The sequence below is a fragment of the Silurus meridionalis genome, chromosome 19 (assembly GCF_014805685.1).
Source record: "Silurus meridionalis isolate SWU-2019-XX chromosome 19, ASM1480568v1, whole genome shotgun sequence".
NCBI classification, from domain to species: Eukaryota; Metazoa; Chordata; class Actinopteri; order Siluriformes; family Siluridae; genus Silurus; species Silurus meridionalis.
Window position 1 is genome coordinate 13296578 of NC_060902.1, and position 18031 is coordinate 13314608.

General features: G+C 36.7%; 3 protein-coding genes across 6 annotated transcripts; 2 read left to right on the top strand and 1 right to left on the bottom strand.

Annotated features, from left to right (window-relative positions):
• Nucleotides 1-1257: 1257 nt before the first annotated feature.
• si:dkey-33m11.8 (trypsin) lies at nucleotides 1258-5307 on the top strand. Its single transcript, XM_046874521.1, has 5 exons — nucleotides 1258-1287; nucleotides 1680-1849; nucleotides 1995-2136; nucleotides 3075-3332; nucleotides 4303-5307. Exons 1-5 carry the CDS (start codon nucleotides 1258-1260, stop codon nucleotides 4456-4458), a joined length of 756 nt encoding a protein of 251 aa, XP_046730477.1. The 3' UTR covers nucleotides 4459-5307.
• A 549-nt stretch (nucleotides 5308-5856) lies between these two features.
• cdab (cytidine deaminase b) lies at nucleotides 5857-8820 on the top strand. Of its 2 annotated transcripts, none has more exons than XM_046875368.1 (4): nucleotides 5857-6133; nucleotides 7722-7836; nucleotides 7927-7984; nucleotides 8076-8820. In XM_046875368.1, the coding sequence occupies exons 1-4, from the start codon at nucleotides 5950-5952 to the stop codon at nucleotides 8214-8216; spliced, it is 498 nt and encodes a 165-aa protein (XP_046731324.1). In that variant the 5' UTR covers nucleotides 5857-5949; the 3' UTR covers nucleotides 8217-8820. The 2 variants fall into 2 exon arrangements, with proteins under 2 accessions (XP_046731324.1, XP_046731325.1); XM_046875369.1 differs by having other exon boundaries at nucleotides 7725-7836.
• An 838-nt stretch (nucleotides 8821-9658) lies between these two features.
• dnajc16l (DnaJ (Hsp40) homolog, subfamily C, member 16 like) lies at nucleotides 9659-17382 on the bottom strand. Of its 3 annotated transcripts, none has more exons than XM_046875639.1 (15): nucleotides 17281-17382; nucleotides 16406-16594; nucleotides 16220-16286; nucleotides 15724-16045; nucleotides 15402-15586; nucleotides 14956-15060; nucleotides 14587-14739; nucleotides 14082-14212; nucleotides 13689-13866; nucleotides 13034-13213; nucleotides 12609-12685; nucleotides 12322-12402; nucleotides 12140-12226; nucleotides 11791-11961; nucleotides 9659-11203 (listed from the first exon to the last, which is right to left on the bottom strand). In XM_046875639.1, the coding sequence occupies exons 1-15, from the start codon at nucleotides 17304-17306 to the stop codon at nucleotides 10858-10860; spliced, it is 2298 nt and encodes a 765-aa protein (XP_046731595.1). In that variant the 5' UTR covers nucleotides 17307-17382; the 3' UTR covers nucleotides 9659-10857. The 3 variants fall into 3 exon arrangements, with proteins under 3 accessions (XP_046731595.1, XP_046731594.1, XP_046731596.1); XM_046875638.1 differs by having other exon boundaries at nucleotides 16406-16597; XM_046875640.1 differs by having other exon boundaries at nucleotides 16406-16597; nucleotides 17286-17350.
• Between the last annotated feature and the right edge of the window lie 649 nt (nucleotides 17383-18031).

Genomic DNA, 18031 nt, shown 5'->3' on the forward strand with positions numbered 1-18031 from the left:
ATAGCATTAGGCTCAATAGGTAACTTTTTAGTACTGCTATATAATCACATATACTCCTCATCCTCTACATGACACATGGTAAATCTAACCTGCACTGGTCTCTTTGTGTTGGCATGACTACTGTTTTTCAGCTCCTGGGTTGTAACTTGGTTTGGAAAGACATCCTGTCCTGGTGTAGCTATCAGCCCCAGGGAGAAAACAGAACAATGCCATATAATGTGTACTCGCTCTGTAAGCACTGCTTAAAGAGGTCAGGAGTGAAGGAATGGACACACAAATATGGGCACCAAGAGATTATAAGCTGATAACACAGTGGGAAACGGCCTGATCTCAGCAACAAAATCTAGGGTATTGCCTGACTGGTGATTGTGGATTAGTTTGAAGGAGCTGGTTACATCAATCTGTACTGGTACTTAAAAAAAAAAACAGGGTGGTACATATTTTTCGACTTTTTAGAAAGCAAAATATATCACGGCATCCAAAAATTCTTCTTGAACATTAGTTACTTTACTATAGCCTATATAGTTATATAAGTATGCGTGAAATCAATTGCAATCCAGTGAAGCCACAGAAAAAAAAAAAGAGGCTCAACATTTATTAAATAAAGGTAGCCAAAACTATGAAAATGTGTTCTGCAGGGCTAGAGCATTTCTTACTATTGTCTAGGTCTGAGTTGAGGAAACAATACACACGACAAGCTATCATACCTAAGGGATGGATGTGGTTACAGTATAAAAACAAACAGAGGGTTCTCAGTGTCACCAGTTCTGAAGGACCTGCTATTTCCTACCTGTGCTACATTTGCCAGAAAGAATGTGAGTACTGTTATTGATATTATAATTATTATTTTAAGAAGATGGTGATGTGCATGTCAGATTGTATGATTGATACAGCTTTAAATCGCATTGTGGATTTTATTCCGCATTGTGGAATTCATTCTGGATTGATTTTTAACCCATACACTGGTTTTGTTTTTTTGTTTTTTAAGCATGCAACATTGTGTAAAATGTTCACTGCTTTTCATCATTCCCATTATTCAAGGTAAGTGCTTCCTTTTCTTATAGTGTAACTACAGGATATCTAATCCAAAAACACCATTAAATATCAAATCTGTTCAAATGCACAAGATGTAGGCATGGTGGGGCAAAGTCTAGGGTTCAGTTCTCCATGTTTTCTCATTTCATTTTACTTTCCAAAACATGCTATGAGATGGACTCATTTATTCATTTTCAGTAACCTTTCTATGTCAAGGTTGAAATGGATCTGTATGTCTATCCCAGAAACATGGTACACAAAGTAGTAGAGCACAAAGTACAGCATATCATTCAAACTGAAGCACATCTATAGGCAATTTAGCTCATTTACACTTGCTATAATTTGACTACAACGTAACCAAGCCTAAAGAAACCTATTCAAAGACTGAGGTGAAACCCCACTCAGGCAGTAACTTGAGCTCAGCATTGAAGCCAGGACCCTAAAGCTGGTATGTGGATTGTCCACCCTAAAATGTTCCTAGATAGACTGATATCCCAGCTAATGTGTTAACTCATAAGCAGTGTTTTCGAGGATAGGCTCTGGCTCCATCTTGACTTGACCTTGACTTTGATGGCTTACTGAAGATTAATGAAAAATCCATTTCGGGATAGATCATGACCCATATGAAATATTCCAAGTAACAGGAGCTTCTTCTCATCACAGTTTCCCTACAGCAAAGGATCATTGGAGGCCAAGAGGTTGAGCCTTACTCTATAAAGTATCAGGTGTCCTTACAGTACAACAATCAGCACTACTGTGGAGGAACTCTAATTCACCCGCAGTGGGTGGTGTCTGCTGCACACTGCTGGAAGCCGTGAGTACTGCAGCAAATATGCTTAAATAAAGCTGCCTGCACTCTTGTTGATTCTTTTCCCTGCCTAAATCCAAGCTATAAATTTGATTAAATGACACCCTCAAACTAACTTATATTAAAAGCAAAATCTATCTAATATCTGCAGAAACTATTTGATCAAAGTAGTGCTAAGTGAGCATGATCTCTTCAAGAAAGAAGGAGTGGAGCAGGTGATTAATGTCGCCAGAACCCTGGTCTACTACCTGTACAACTACAGGACATTTGATAATGACATCATGCTCCTGAAGGTAAGTGAAAACAAGCATCATCTGGTGGCCCTGATTTCAGGCCACTTCAATTCTTCATTTGGATTTAAAGCAAATTTTTATTGTTTATCTAATGCTACTCTCCTAGAAACAGGTTCTTTGGGTAGTTAAACTTTTTAATATTTCCCTTTTAAGAGGTTTTACTTGGATCCTATTCAGATGGGGAACTCTAAGAGTTTTCTTCATAAAGGGATGAGCCAAAGTGATCCTGAAAGGTTTCAGGATTTAGCTAAGAATGCACAGTAACCTGGGAATAAAATCAGATTTTTGATACAGATATCAAAATCAGAATGATCAGAAACTAAAGAAATAAAAATTGCATTTGTTCCCCTAAGAAAAAAGAAGAATTTGCTTATACGTCTGAGGGTGATGGATTCTTAGAGGAGAAATTTGTGTTAATGATTCACAATTAAATATATAATTAATCAGTTGCAAAGTATAACATTTTAATATTCATGGTAATAAACTGAACATTTTGGGCACTATTGTTAGTATTATAAACTTATAAACCATTTTACAACTGAAGAGTTCTCACAATATAAAGCATTAGATTTCATATCTGCACACAGAGCACTTTTATATTACTGAGCTGAATGCTAATAATCTGATCCAAGTGTCCTGACATTTGGAACAGAAAGAAATAATACTTTCTTTGATCAAACCAAGTTGGTCAGGGTTTGTATTTAGATATAGGCAGTTGTGAAGACGTTGAACTTTGAAGGCCGTTCTCAGTGGTCCAACACAAGCAGTTTAGACAATCAAGTCCCCTTATAGTGATTCCTCCAATTCTTTGCTTTAGCAAGCTCATTATGTCATAGTGCTGTGGCTTTACAGTGAAAACATATTACTAAATATTATCATTCTTACTAAAAATCCCAGCAAGAAAAAAAAAACCTACTGATAGATTGATTGTGTTTCAGCTTGAACAACCAGCTGATCTGAATGCTAACGTGGAGCCGGTTCAGCTGCCCAGTGAAAACATGCCACCATTCTATGGGGGAATGATGTGTGCAGTAAGCGGCTGGGGGGTCACCCAGGTCTACAGCTATTACCTGTCCTCCGTGTTACGTGCTGTGGATGTACAGATTATACCAAACTGCCAGTACTACTATTACTCCAGAATAACAGACAACATGGTGTGTGCCGGATCTCCACTGGGAGGAAAAGACTCGTGCCAGGTATGTCAGGATTAGACCTTTCTAGGAAGTAAGTGAATGCTAACTGGACAATGCATATGGAATTATATTGCATTCTGGTGGGAGGAAAGTCCTTTGGCAGATAAATTATGAAAAACAAAGTTGTAATAAAATGAAAAAAAAGGATACATTTTTGGCACTGAATTATTTCTTGCATTTGGCGTTGTTGACCATTTATTTTATAGTAATTGTTATGAATCTGGATTTAATATTAATTACGATTTCTAAAGATTAATAATGAATTTGGACATAATTAAAAACTTCCATATTAAAAAAATAAATAAACAAACCAAATATTGGTATGACTGCAGTAGCATTTGTTCTTATCTTGTGTTTTATTTATAAGAGATTAGTTTTTTTTTTTAGAATGTCTCCATGTACGAACTTTTAACATATTATATGTAAATATTTCTAAAGAAAGATTATTTTGTGAATTTCCCTCTGGGAGGACTAAAGTCTATATATAGTCTATAAATCTACCTATATACAGTATAATTAGAATTTATTTAGGAAACCATAGACCCTTAAATATCAATAACCACAAACAGGAACCCATTTAACAGTAAAGGTTGCACTGTAGTATGCAAATTAGACAGTTATTTTCCACAGACGCACAGTGAAGCAATGCGTAGCCTTGCTTCCTTCTAGCCACACAGAGCAATAAGTAAAATCCCAAAAATCCCGAGTTTGAGTTTACGTGGTGGTTCCTTTTTTTATGTGGGGTTTTCCAGTTTCCTCCCACCTCCCAAAACACATCATACAGTAGGTCGATTGGCTAAACAAAATTGGCCAAAAGTTTTGAAAGCTATTTGTGTATATACTGTACACTGTTCCTGGAACAGGCTATGGATTCACACCAACCCCAGGTGAATGAACACAGTCAGAGGACACTTTAGACTTTGTGAGGCTGTGGACACATTGACATTTTACTTTTAATTCCTTTTAATGGCAGGGTGACTCCGGAGGTCCTCTTGTATGTAACGGCTACTTTGAAGGAATTGTTTCCTGGGGCATTGGTTGTGCCAATCCTTATTTCCCTGGTGTCTACACTAAAGTCCGTAACTACATCCGCTGGATCAACTGGATTATTGACACCAACAGTGACTAGACTTTTTCTGTATTTTGTTGCTGCTTTTTACAGGAAGAAGTGACATATTGCAAGATCAGTGAATATATACTGCCTGTCAGACATACTGTATGGGGACGCACATCTTTCCATATAGCATTCATACATTTTTCAGTATCACAAGTAACGAAAGGTCTTACTGACATTACTGTTATTTAAAAAGATATCTTAGTAAGTCGATATCTAGTATATATAATATTTAAAATTATGAATTATTATGAGATTATTATAAATCACATCTAAGATAGCTTATTCTGTTTTTCAGATGTTTCTTTATATATTGGCAGATCATTTCGATTCTGACAAGAAATACTGTCAGGAAAATGATTGTCTTAAAACATGAGATAAGTAAAATATGTCTTGAAAATATATTTTTAAAATGATATATTTGGTTGATTATAATCTTCTAAAATAAAATACCAGAAATGATATTTGCAATTGCCAAAATTTCTAAAATACCTGACATATTTGGACCCAAACTGAAGGCAGTTGGATGGTCTTGATAACTCTTTTTCTTTTGGTTGAATATTTAATCAATTAAAATCGTTGTCAAGATGCTTATTTAATATGCAACATCTTAGAACTGATTTTTATTTTCAGTGAATTTGTAGAACAGAAGTACATTTTCTGTTTTTCCATTTGAAAATGCTTGGGGGGAAAACTTTTGCAGACAGTGGTGTATATAAGCTATAATTATCTTGACAATTAATCTTAATATGTGTACAATAGAAGATTGTACTATAATTAAAACAAACTAGCCAGAAGAAAACCTTAATATAATGGAGAAATCACTTTACAGTAAGGCTATAAGTTTGTGGTGAGCCTTGTGTTTGTGTTGACGTGTCAGTGAAAACTGACAGACTTGTAATGTTTGCTGATGAAATGTCATTCTACCCTGCAAAAAAGCAGTATAAGACTGTGCTGTAATAAAAAATGCATGCAGCTGCAGTATTTTCACTTGGGGGAAAAAATAAAATGGTGGAATAAAACATTTAAACACTTTTTTTTTTTTAATACTGCACCGATGGTTTCCACAGGATTTCAATGCTATAACCAGATATAAACAGCATTATATTTATAACAAAAAAAGATATCACTAGGGTAGTTTCTGACAATATGAGAAAACTTGTATCGTCCAGGCACATTATTTCAAATAAAGCTTTAAATTTTAAAGTGAAAGTCGATTTCATCTAAGAAAAAAAAATCACAGCCATCGCTCAGTGACCTTCGACTTTGATGTGGTTATGTAAGTCAAGTTCGCTCGATGCATTACAACACCCTGAATAACATGGGGTTGGGGGTGGAGTGAAGGAGGAGAGAAGATCCCAGAACAGGGATTGGCTACGTGTCAACTCAAATTTGAGCAGAGAAATAGTTAGGCCGGTCAAAGGATGCAAAGGGATGAGAGAAAAAAAAGGACTGTAGTTAGAGAGAAACACACAGAACACCTACACACACAGAAAGCAGAGCCAGATGGGAGACCTGAATGGGAGACCTGAACTGCTACATGGGCTGACAACAGGCTTAAAGATAAACCCCTCAGGGGTAACGGGGCTGATCCGTCAGTCTCTGGAGGCTAAAACGTTTGCGTACTGTCCCTACAGCAAGTTCAGAGTTGGGGCTGCACTTCTGGTCAATGATGGCAAAGTATTCACAGGTGAGAAAGTGTAAATAAAACATGTTGTTAGACACCCAGTTAGAAAGGAAACACATTTCCAAGACTTCATTATGAAGGTATTTTTTAAAAACGGTTATAGTTTTGTTCTATCTATCTGTCTATCTATCTGTCGCTGTATGTATTAAAATAGAACACACACACACAGTATTCATCCCATCTCTACACGTAATCAACAGATTCTCAGTTCCTCAAACTGTTTAAATAATATATACAGTATGATGCTATTGGTTACATAAGCAATGTCATGGGAGGACTAGCATGCAGCTCTTAGGCGTTTGAATGCACTGGAAGCATATCCATAATTTAAAAAGGTAAGAAGAAAGGGGAAAAAAAAACAAGATTCACTGTTGTAGCTCATTTCAGTTGAACTAGAGTTATAATAAAGAAGAGAAACCACAGCAAGACCATGTCGTGGCAACTACATTAACACTCACAATCAATTATAAGATTGCAAATAAAAGAAATATAGCTGAAAAAAACTGAAATTGTGAATGCATGTAGGATGTGGTCACTTACTTTGCCTATGATTATGGACAAAGAGGACATACTGTACCATGTTTGTGTTCTAAAAAAAAAAAAAGGAAAGGATTAGTAGGGTCATCATTAACACATTAGGATTTCATAACAAATTCTACCATGTTAATGATTAACATAGTGTTTGTTTCTTAATAGGAAATTCATGAGAACGGTGAATAATTTATGGTCTATAATTTGGCAATTAAATTACAGTTTTCTGTTTCTAATTACTGTATAATGACGGGAAGTCATATTAGCTAAATAACTTTAAAAACATCCCAGGACACAGTTTGCTCAACCACACTGCCTGGTTGTTAGCAATGTCTGATTCGCCGTATGTATTTTATTTTTATTATTATTATTATTATTTTGCCTCTAACCTCTCAAAAATGCCCTACAATGTTTCTTTTTACAAGGTTTGATTCCTGATATTGGCATTTTGCAATGTAAACATTATGTATTATATTTAAATATCAAAACATGAAATATTAACTGTGTATCTAGAGAACTAAGGAATAAAACCTGATAAAATGTGATCAAAAATAAACAATTCGAAAGTGTGATGTGATGTAAATTAAATTTCTCAAGATTATTAATCTGCATGTGTTTTACTTCTGTTATACAGGAAACATACTTAATATTTATATGACATATACAATATACATTTAACTTTAAAGTGCGTTCCTGTTATTTCTTCATCATGTACCTGTTTTTTTCCCTCCTCTCTGTCTAAAAGTGTAAGGTAACAAAATACAGTTTTTCTCATAAAACAAAACCAAAAAAAAAAAAAAACTGTTACATTTTAAGCACTGAAACTGGAGACTCCTTCCAGATGTGCTGATTTTAAAATCAGTTTATGCCGCCATCTGGTAGTAAATGTGCAGCAAAGCATTAATACAAACCTGTGCATTGAATTTTAGATTGAATTACTGTCAGAAATTTTCTAGAATTTTTTTTATTAGGAAAACATTGTTATATAATTCCTTAGGTAGCTTTATTAACCTGATATGAAATAAAGAAATGTATAACATTTTGTTAATTTGTCTCCAAGTAGGCTGCAATGTAGAAAACGCCTGCTACAACCTGGGCATCTGTGCCGAGAGGACCGCCATCTCGAAAGCCGTATCAGAAGGATACAGAGACTTCCAAGCCATTGCAATAGCCAGGTACAGAGTCATACTGCTATTAAATAAATACATCTACATAACAGATTTTCTTGCAGCAGTCATTTACAATAGTCCTCTCTGCTTTGATAGTGATATGAGTGAACAGTTCATCTCCCCATGTGGAGCATGTAGGCAGTTCATGAGGGAAGTAAGTCATGTGTCAAACTTGAATCCCTTAAATGAGAAGAATGTGCAGAAATGACTGTAACTTTTTAATATCCCATGTTTCACTTTGTCAGTTTGGTGGCAACTGGGTGGTGTACTTATCCAAACCGGATGGTTCGCACGTGGAGATGACAGTGGAAGAACTGCTGCCGGAGTCTTTCGGACCAGAGGATCTGAAGATGAAGAGGGTGCACACTATTCTAAAGGAATTTTGACTCATTTTGCAGACATTTTTCACCCCATTTATAATATTATGCAAAAACAGGATCTTATAAAAGCATGTATTACAGTGGTTAAAGACATCAAGGGTCATCAAGACACATGGGGATAAAGATTGTTCTGGAATTTAAAATTTTGAAAGCTTTCTGAAAGACATGTAGAAGATGGAATGAAGAAGCTTCAAGGCCTGTCATAAAATAAGTCACTAAGTTACATGTGCATGTGTATTCCTCTCAGACAGAGTTCAAAGTAGAAGCATTTAGAGCTAAACATTAACGATCTAAAACATCCTGCACTTATATCCTGGTGATTCTCGTTTTTTTTTTTTTTTGTTTTGTTATCCTGCTGGCAAAAAATAAACCAAGGTTTATTATTTTTGGTGCTGATTTGTAATATGAAAAATTCATATTACATCAGTGGACTTTTACATGCAAGTGTCTTTACTTGTAATTTTAAGCCGTATTTAAAAAGACAGTTGTGTGTTAAATAAAGTTGATGTAAATTAAACATAAACCAATAGTATTGTCTATTACATGCTAATATATTTACTGTCAAAGATCTTAGGTAAAAATACCAATAAATGAAATGACTGCAGTAATACATAATTGTATTTATGTATTGTTATTGGAAAACAATCACAGAGGTGGTATAACAGACCCAGGAATCCCAAATGTCCCAAAATGCCCAACTCCTTTTAAACCACAGCAGTTATTTTTATTGTATTGATTGCAGAAATTGTTGCACTTTTGATCCATGATATAGTTACTTAGGTTTTAGTTAAACAGTACTGGGAAACAAAGTCATACAGTACACAAAGTTGGAGGTACACAACTGTATAGGAAGTCTTTGGCCGTGGTAGAACGAAATGTGCCCATCACTTGAACGAAGACCACAAACCTGTTCCAGCATGACAATGCCTCAAAGCCAACTCCATGAAGATATAGAGTGGAAGATCTTGAGTGGCCAGTTATAGAGTTCAGGACCTCATCCCTATTGAACACCTTTGAAATGAATTGGAAAGCACCCCAGGCCTCTGGATATCAGCCACCCTCCAAAATTTAGTGGAACATCTTACCAGAAGAGTGGAGATTATTATTATAGCTGATAAAAAATAAATGTGGAATGGGATGGTCAAAAATCACACAAGAATCTTATGGTCAGGTGTCCACAAACCTTTGTCCATATAGTGTAGTTCATGTTACCACTTACATTATAGAAGATATAAAATGTCAATTTACCAGTTCATTCTTATTTTTTTATTCCTTAATGGACAAGTTACATAGCACTGACACGAGAACCCTTTCATAACGTCATCATAAGCACCTCCAAGCTTTTCCGTAATATGTGATTTTACCTTGAAGAAATACCACCACCTTCTGACTAGTCAGAACAGATTAATCTAGGCTGTGGTATTCTTTAAAAATAAACAGAGTCTGGATTTTGCAGTCTTTGAGTCAAGTTTATTTAAGTTAAACATTATGAATAAGACTTGGAACAAACAAACAAAGTGACATCTTATAAATTAAAATATCTTTCTTCAAATAATAGTGAAATCATCCGAGGCCAGGTCTTTAGAACTTACCTTTGAGAAAAGTTTAGACCTTCTCAAACACACACGTGTTAAATTAATGTTGGACGTGATATTTTACGCTGGGGAAAATGTAAACGTGAGAAGTTTTTCCATGTGTCAGAAGATGAAATTGGGAAAAAAAGGCACTACATGCGAGAAGTCAAAGCAAAACATGGCAAATATTTTTTCCCCTCATGCAAGCAAACATTTCACAATCACACACACACACACACACACACACACACACACAAATAAATCAAGAAGTAATAGCGTTTTCAACAGGTTTAGTTTGGTTATATAGTTTAGAATAAGAAGCGCATTCAAACCGTGACTGACCTATCACAGCTTTTGACCAGCTGTGGATTAAAGATGCTACAAAAACATTGGACATTTCTGCTACTTAAATTATTAATGCAGTCAGCAGTAATAGATGATCAAGCCATGTATCTTTAGTAACGGTTTTTAGGAAAATAATGGACAGATCATTTATGTATTTTAGTCAGATTCGCATCTAAAACAGCATTTGTGGGTAAAAGAAAATTGTTTCCAGCACACAAAGGGAAATACTGCCATTTCAATATATCCCAAAATGGTAGTTATTTTGTTACATAACTAATTTCTGTACAATAAATATCTGGCACATGGTCAAAGACAAACTCTCACTCATTACGTGTGTTTTCATTCTGAGAGGAATTTCCTCTCGTCTGTGCATGAACCGATCAGTAAATGTTCCTACAGCAGAAATCAGCAGCTAAAACAAAGTCCAAAGACTAACTCCCAAACACCCCCCCCCCACATCAAAATAACAAGGTTGGTAGTGCAACCCCTGCTGGCAGCAAAAAGCATGTACCTGGTGCTACCATGAGGAAAGCCAGTGCATAATCCAGAATAATGTTCTGTGTAAGTATATTTTTCTAATCAATATCAGCTATTATACATAGACTGTACCTGCGGTCAACTCCCAGTCTAACATCAACAACTCCTGCTTTTCACAATATACAAAAGCCAGAGTGGAGTCCAGACCTGATATTTGAAAGAGATTCCCACGAGGTTCCAAACCCCCCTCTTTATTTTTTAGGGGTTGTAGAGTGAAGATCAGGCCAGACAGGAACGTGGTGTCTGGGCAGTGTGCCCTCGGTCAACTTCTCCATCCATAGGTTCAGTCGGTCCAGTTTGTGATGAAGCTGTATAGCGTCATCTTCATCCTCTGTGAATGTGGGCCTGAACAGGCAAAAGTACTTTTTATGGCCATTAAGGGCCAGCACATGGCCGGTGTAGTCCAGTCTACAGGAGGAGGCGCCATCTTCTTCCTCATCTTCTGAAAGCCTGGCAGAGGGCGCCAACTGCAGGAGCGAGTCCATCCACCTACTGTGTTTATCGGTATTAAGGAAGGAGTAGTGGAGAGTCTGATAACTGAGAAAAAGCACACAGTTACAATTAGAAACTCTTATGAACACCTTAATAGTTTATATAACAACTAACAATTAAATTACAAAGAAGTACAGGAGCACAGTAGGTAGCTCATTTTCCAACAAGCTGAGAAAAGTTTCGAATGGTAATAAAAATGCCAAAACATCAGTTATATTTGAAATGTTTGTTTTCTACTTTTGTTTCAGGAGCGTTAAAAATTTTCTGTAAATATTACCATGTGGAAAAATCTGCAGTGTGTTTAAAAATGCAATAACCCATTATGCTGAAAGAAAATATATCACCAGAATAATATAAAGCATAAAATACAAGTAATTCTTTTTCTTGCTTTGTGCTATAATTTGATTCAGGTTAAGAAAAAAAAATCAATTTAACAGTATGTATATAATGTACACACATCAGAATCCTTTGAATGTTTCTCTGGAACATTTTACCACCGTGCAATTTCTCCTACTTCTTTATTTTTTTCTAAAAGTACACTGCAGCTACTCCCTGGAATTTGCTTCACCTATTTATATACTCATGAAAGTGAACTTGCAAAAAACAAAAAAACAAAACAGTGCAAGCCTCACCCTGAGAACGAGTACACTTCTTTGGCAAACTTCTTTAGCAGGACCTGTTTGGACGAGTCTGTGAGAACCAGCACCACGTTGATGTGTCCTGGTTTTAATTTCACCAGATTGCTATAATAAGTCATGTCTGTCAACTCGGTCACCTCTACAAAGTTCTTCTTTGAAGGACGACTGAACGGAAAAAAAAATAATAATAATTTTGACACAAACAGGAATCCAAAATGTACAGGGTTTTTATATATTGGTTACTTGGCTATAAACTCCTGATTTCATTTGTGTAGTAGAAATGCGTTTTAGTTCAATTGAATCTATTTTAATATGAAGCATGTGATGATCAAATCTGTTAGACCTGGATGCATTTTCTGTATCTGAAGAGCTTCCTGCCGTCTTTGGGGATTCTTTCGCCTTCCGCTTGGCTGTTTTATCCTCGGAGTCACTGCAAAATGGTTGATTTTAACATTAAGTCATGGCCAAGCTACACAGCGATGAGTCAAACTTGTAACATGTCCGAAAGTGAGTTTTAGCTGCTACCTGAAAGCCTGAATTATGACGGTGCCAAACAGGATAAAGAGAGCGGAGAAGATCAGAGATACGATGGGCATCACCTCTCGCCTGAGGAAGACAGAGAATCTAATCAGTGTTTTACAGCAAAGTGCTTGCACCCTATGCCCTTTTAATACACTCAAAATGGAAGCTTGTTTCTGTCTGTTCAGACAAATGTATCGGCTGTATTTTATCTAGAAAAGAGAAGAGAGCACTCCACAATTGTGGAACCTTACAGATGAGAAGGAGTGACTCCTGAAACTTCTCATACTCACCAGTTTGAGTAGAGAATTTCAAAGCAGATTTGAGAAAGGTAATCAAAGGCAGCATTCACCCAGCGAATTAGAAACATCTGGAATTAAGAAAATTACATTTCAAAATGAGAATGGAACAGGTGAATAAATCTTTTTGATTACACTGTGGAACAAATCTAATTATTTCTTCGCTGCAAAAATGCCTTCAGTGTGATCTTTGTGTTTTTTTGTATACAGATTTATTGTTCTGTAATCCGATCAGATTCGGATGCAGCTTTGTCCCAAACTGTGCAGGGGAGACTAATGTTAGGTAGTTAGCATTAGGCACAAAGATTTTGTTGTGGATTATGTTTGTCGTGGGTCTGTTGTGCTTGCTGATACTGTAAAGGTTTTTCATATATATATTTTTTTGACAAACATGATTGGTGGAGGGCAGAGAGACTCACTGAAGCGAGCTCATTGTTCAGTTCAGGCAGCATGGCATCATAGGTGAGAATAGTTGGGTCTCTCTGCAGGAGCTCCAGCTGCTCGTAGAGGCGGTGCTTATCATCGTCACTCCCATTCCAACCTGTCACTGTCCGGTACAACACCTTTCCTGCAGCACTCCGCCTCTCTAAAATAATCACCTGTTATAATGAATACAGAGAAACACATGAAGAGAAATATAACACAACCATCATGTAAAAAAATATAGAATAAAATAAATCTGAATTCTAGCGTAATATATAGACACACACACACATTCACGAGTGGACACGCTCCGTTTTAGTGTCCAGCAAAGGCATTAAAAAGAGAGACACAAAAAGAGAGACACAAGAGCTAAATTTGGGCATTTACAAACAAAAAACACCAAAAAAAAAAAAGGGAGACACTGGGAAAACTGAGCTCTGTCAACTGCTGAAGAGATTAAGGCATCTCACAAGGGGGGAGATACGTACATCCATGCAGTGAACATTTATAAAAATGTTGTACAAACGTAAATATTTGTAAAATTATATTGTTGTCGTCATCAAAAGATTGAAAAATCCTAAGTTGAACCATTGTAACTCTGGGACTACCTGTATATATGTGTATGTGTACGTGTGTGTGTTCGACTCTGACCTGGGGTGGACTCATGTCTTCCTTTTTGAGCAGTGCATCACAGAGAGGCTGTTGCTGCCTCTGATACACGTAGGCAAATCTCACCACCTCTTTAGTGTTTGAAGAGGCAAAGTCAAAGAAGGCATCATTTACAGGCACAAACGTCTCATCCTCCCCAGTGATGAGCAAGACACAGTATCTAAGAGAATTAAAGAACACATTAGTCACATTAGGGTTCCACTGAAATTATGCTATAAAGTTGTTTTAACAATGAATTTAATTATTTACTGATTTGAAAGTGAAATTGGAGAAAACACTCCACAAGCATAAAAAGGTTAAATAAATCAATGTGGTTAGAAAATCATCAGATTATTAGAATTTAACAGAAGAAACAGAAGAAGCAGGTCTCCTTACTTCCGACGGCGATGGAACTGTTTAACTGGACAAAGCTCGTCAAAGAACTTCTGATTGACCAGGCGTGGCACCAGAAGGAAGCGGTTGCTAGAGACAAACTCATCAACAGTCTGCTTTTTTATTCCCCTGGACTGGAGTGTTCCAAAGCAGAAAGTTTTAGTTAAAAGATGTGTAAAGACAAGACATTGTAACAGCCACAAGAAAAGAAAAGAAAAAAAAATATATATATATATATATACCAAAAAAATGTATATATATTTATATATATATATATATATATATATATATATATAAAAACGGTCTCAATCGGAATCATGGCATCTAAAATCAGGCATTTCACTAACAATGTTCAGCTGTATAGTATATGGAAGATATCCCTAATAAACTGCCAGCTCATTTGTATGCATCTAAATCACATTAAACCTTTAATGCATGAGTTTCAAGGGAAAATGTGCGATATTGGTAAACAGGGTAAATGAGCTGCTATTGTGTCAGTCTTCCCCACCTGTATAGCGTCTGCAGGCTTCTCGGTGTTCTCTTTAAACAGCAGCATAGTGGGCGCGTACGTGTTGACGCTGAACTTCTGCTGGATACGCGTACTCTCGCTATGAGCTACATACCCAAACCTCACAAAGTCTCGATATGCAAATGCAGACAGCTACAAGCAGAAGAACACAATAAAAAGGTTCATGGTAAAGACAGGGTGGTTAAAGATTAAATATGGAAAGATTATCTTAAAGTAATGATTAATAACAAAATGATCCTCTGCTATGGCCTTATATAGAAGCATACTGATTATACTTAATATTATGTGATTTATATAGTCTGTGATTTATATATAGGGTATATATTCAACAAAAAGAAAGTATTTCACCTTGTAAAGGAAAGGTGCTGAAGTAGCAGTGTGAAAAAGAAGAACACTAGGTTTGTTCTCGCCCTTCCAACCGTTCAAAAACTGTATGTAGTTATCATCCGTCACCTAAAAAAAGAGAGAGGCATCAAAATCTTTTATTTGTCTTATATTAAAGAATGAAACAAAATATGGTTTTTTCCTACACACATAGTGCAACCTCGATACTCGCAGAGGTTACGTTCTATGACCCCTCACGTGTAACAAAAAGGTTTTGGTTTCTTTTTTTAAGGAGAATTGTACATGTACTGTAGTGTAAACTCCAACAAAAATGATTTGCTATATTATATATATATATATATATATATATATATATATATATATATATATATATATATATATATATATAAAAATAACACCAGCAGTTCTAACATTGTACCTGGCACATATGCTTATGTTATAGTTCTAACCTTTTCGACGAGCTTCTGAGGAAGCAAACTTTCCACAAAGTGCCTTAGGTTCTCTCGGGACACAGCGTTGTGAAAGAAGGTCACTCTGCCGTTGATGAGTGCCAGAATGGAGGGGGCGCCACGAGCTCCGAGATGATTAGCTAGCCGCTTCTCGTAACCGATATCCACAACGCCGATTCCCACACCTAACAGCAAAAAGAGTGGAATATATAAGTTAACCTATATTCAGTCATTACATTTTTTCAAACAGAGGCCTCAAAAGAATTTTCTAAATGTATGCAAATTAAATGAAAGAAAGAGACTTATTTTTGACAATACACACCTAACGGCTCCATATCCTGAACCGTTTCCTTCCAGACAGGTTCGATGTGGATGCAGTTGAAACACCACTCTGATGTAATTTTAATCAGATAGGGCCTTTTAAAGCTATCCGGCACCACTTCGTTCATATACTTCTCATATTGAAACAGGTGCTTGCTGTCCGTGAAATCCCGAGTTGACTGTGTGAAACGAAAGAACGACTGATCAAAGTAAAAACTGTCATGGAAGTGGTGGAAACCGTGCGGCGCCTGGTTGTGGTGTTGGTTCTCGTCTGTCTGGCCGAACTGATCGTAGTTCGCTCTGCGATCCTCGCTCGACAGGATCTATAGGAGACAAGACAGGTTAGAGGAAATAGGCACACTCAAAGCAATTCAGTTCTAACAAGCCGTGCCTAATCTCACCTAAACACCTCACAAAATATTTAGGGTAGCTTCAGGGAAGGGTTTATGGACAGATGATTCAGATTTTCGAGACAAGTCTTTGAAGTTTAAACCTACCTCGTATGATTTAGTAATCTTGATAAACATGTCCTCGGCGCTTGGATCTTTGTTCTTGTCTGGATGCCTATAATAAAGCACATCACCATTAATTCAGACCATTGATACAGTGTTATGGGTGAACACATTCATGCAGCATTACAATCACGGATCTTGAAATCTGTCATCATCCTTATGATTCCTCACCACTCTTTGACGAGCTGTTTGTAAGCCTTCCTGATTTCAGCCTGACCGGCGTGTCGGGACACTCCCAGCACCTTGTATGGATTGAATTCAGATGCTGACACATTTCCCAAAACAAACAGGATTACAGCCAGACGGATCGCGCATCTCAGTGGCTTGAAGAGCACACCCATCTTCCCGGACTCAGACAGGCTGCTATAAAAAATTTAAAAAGTTAAATTATAACAAGGCATGTGTTTCACAGTCATGTGCAATTTATAAAGACAAGAAATTCAATGATACAGTTATTCACACAGATCGGGTCAGATTGGTAGACCTTTTCCAGGTGGTCAGTTTATTCTCTGGCTTCATTATAAATGTTTGGGAGCAACAAGAAAGCATTTAATATGGAGGTTAAAAAGAACTGACCAAATGAGAAAGACTGTCTAGAAATGTCAATGTAACCTGTTTTGGCAGCCAGCATTTTTTAACTTTGTTCAAACAAAAATACACTATTTTTCAGGTTAGGGGTCTGACTTTTGAGATGGATTAAAAAAACCTTTGCTGTCAATCCGCCACATTTCACAAATCTCTCTCAATGGCCATGTTTGTATAATCAAGTTTGTATGATCCATGTTGTGCATGAACACAACATCCCCTACAGGGAAGCCTGTGAAATCAAACTCGAGGACAGTTCAAAAGAAAAGAAAAGGAGTAAATAGTGGATTTACACTTGTAAATAACAATCAGAGAATCTGGCCAACAAGCTAATAAAGCCGGCTAGTGACTGCTAATGAATAATGCTAACATGGCTGCCAAAGCGAAAAGAAATACCAACTGTACACAACACGACACCAGACGCTATTCAAAGCGAAACAAACAAAATAAAGACTACTCACAAAACCTCAAATGGACCTATTTGCATTAAAACATGCTCATTGACAAGCACCCATGGGTAGGTCCCGTTGCTAGGCTAACATTTTCCCCCAGTATCACTTCCGGTTCCGGTGAAGGGTGGAGAAAACTCCGGGAAAAACAAGATAAAATACCTGAGAACTGAACTGCTCTGTTCACGGGTGTGTTTTAACACAAACACACATATATAATAAATGACAAAATAAAAAAAAGAGAGAATTTGAGAGTCCAGTATATACAATACTATAGCATCACATACTCACCTGGTACACTTGCACGTTTTCTATGACACGGAATTTTTTTTATTATAGAATTTTTCATTGTATTTGATGTTTTTATGTAGTGTTTATCTGTAATCTATAATATAGTTTCTGTTATCCATCCATCCATCCATCCATGGATGCAGAAGGTGCTCTAGATGAGTCAAAATGTGAAATATTTGGCTGTAGCAGGATCCAAGTTGTTTTCCAAAAAGCTGGAGGTACAATACCGAGTGTCTGCAGGCAACAGTGAAGCATGGTGGCGGTTTCCTGCAAGTTTGAGGCTGCATTTGAGTCGAATGAGTTGAAGATTTGTTCAGGATTAATGATGTCGGCAATCCTGAGAAATACAGGCTGATACTTATCCATCTTGCAATACCATCAGAAAGGCTTCTGATTTGCCTCAAATTTATTCTGCAGCAGGAGCACAACTCCAAACATACTGCCAGTGTCATTAAGATCATTAGCTTAGAGA

Bases quoted from the DNA above. Each gene is read 5' to 3' on its own strand.
- si:dkey-33m11.8 (XM_046874521.1), top strand. From the start codon at position 1,258: ATGGATCTGTATGTCTATCCCAGAAACATG. The intron at 1,850-1,994 runs GTGAGTACTGCA...TAATATCTGCAG, and splicing joins GCTGCACACTGCTGGAAGCC to AAACTATTTGATCAAAGTAG. The intron at 2,137-3,074 runs GTAAGTGAAAAC...ATTGTGTTTCAG, and splicing joins ATGACATCATGCTCCTGAAG to CTTGAACAACCAGCTGATCT.
- cdab (XM_046875368.1), top strand. From the start codon at position 5,950: ATGGGAGACCTGAATGGGAGACCTGAACTGCTACATGGGCTGACAACA. The intron at 7,837-7,926 runs GTACAGAGTCAT...CTGCTTTGATAG, and splicing joins CAAGCCATTGCAATAGCCAG to TGATATGAGTGAACAGTTCA. The intron at 7,985-8,075 runs GTAAGTCATGTG...TCACTTTGTCAG, and splicing joins GTAGGCAGTTCATGAGGGAA to TTTGGTGGCAACTGGGTGGT.
- dnajc16l (XM_046875638.1), bottom strand. From the start codon at position 17,306: ATGCAAATAGGTCCATTTGAGGTTTT. The intron at 14,213-14,586 runs GTGGGGAAGACT...GGAACACTCCAG, and splicing joins AGCCTGCAGACGCTATACAG to TCCAGGGGAATAAAAAAGCA. The intron at 12,227-12,321 runs GTAGCAGCTAAA...ACCATTTTGCAG, and splicing joins GTCATAATTCAGGCTTTCAG to TGACTCCGAGGATAAAACAG.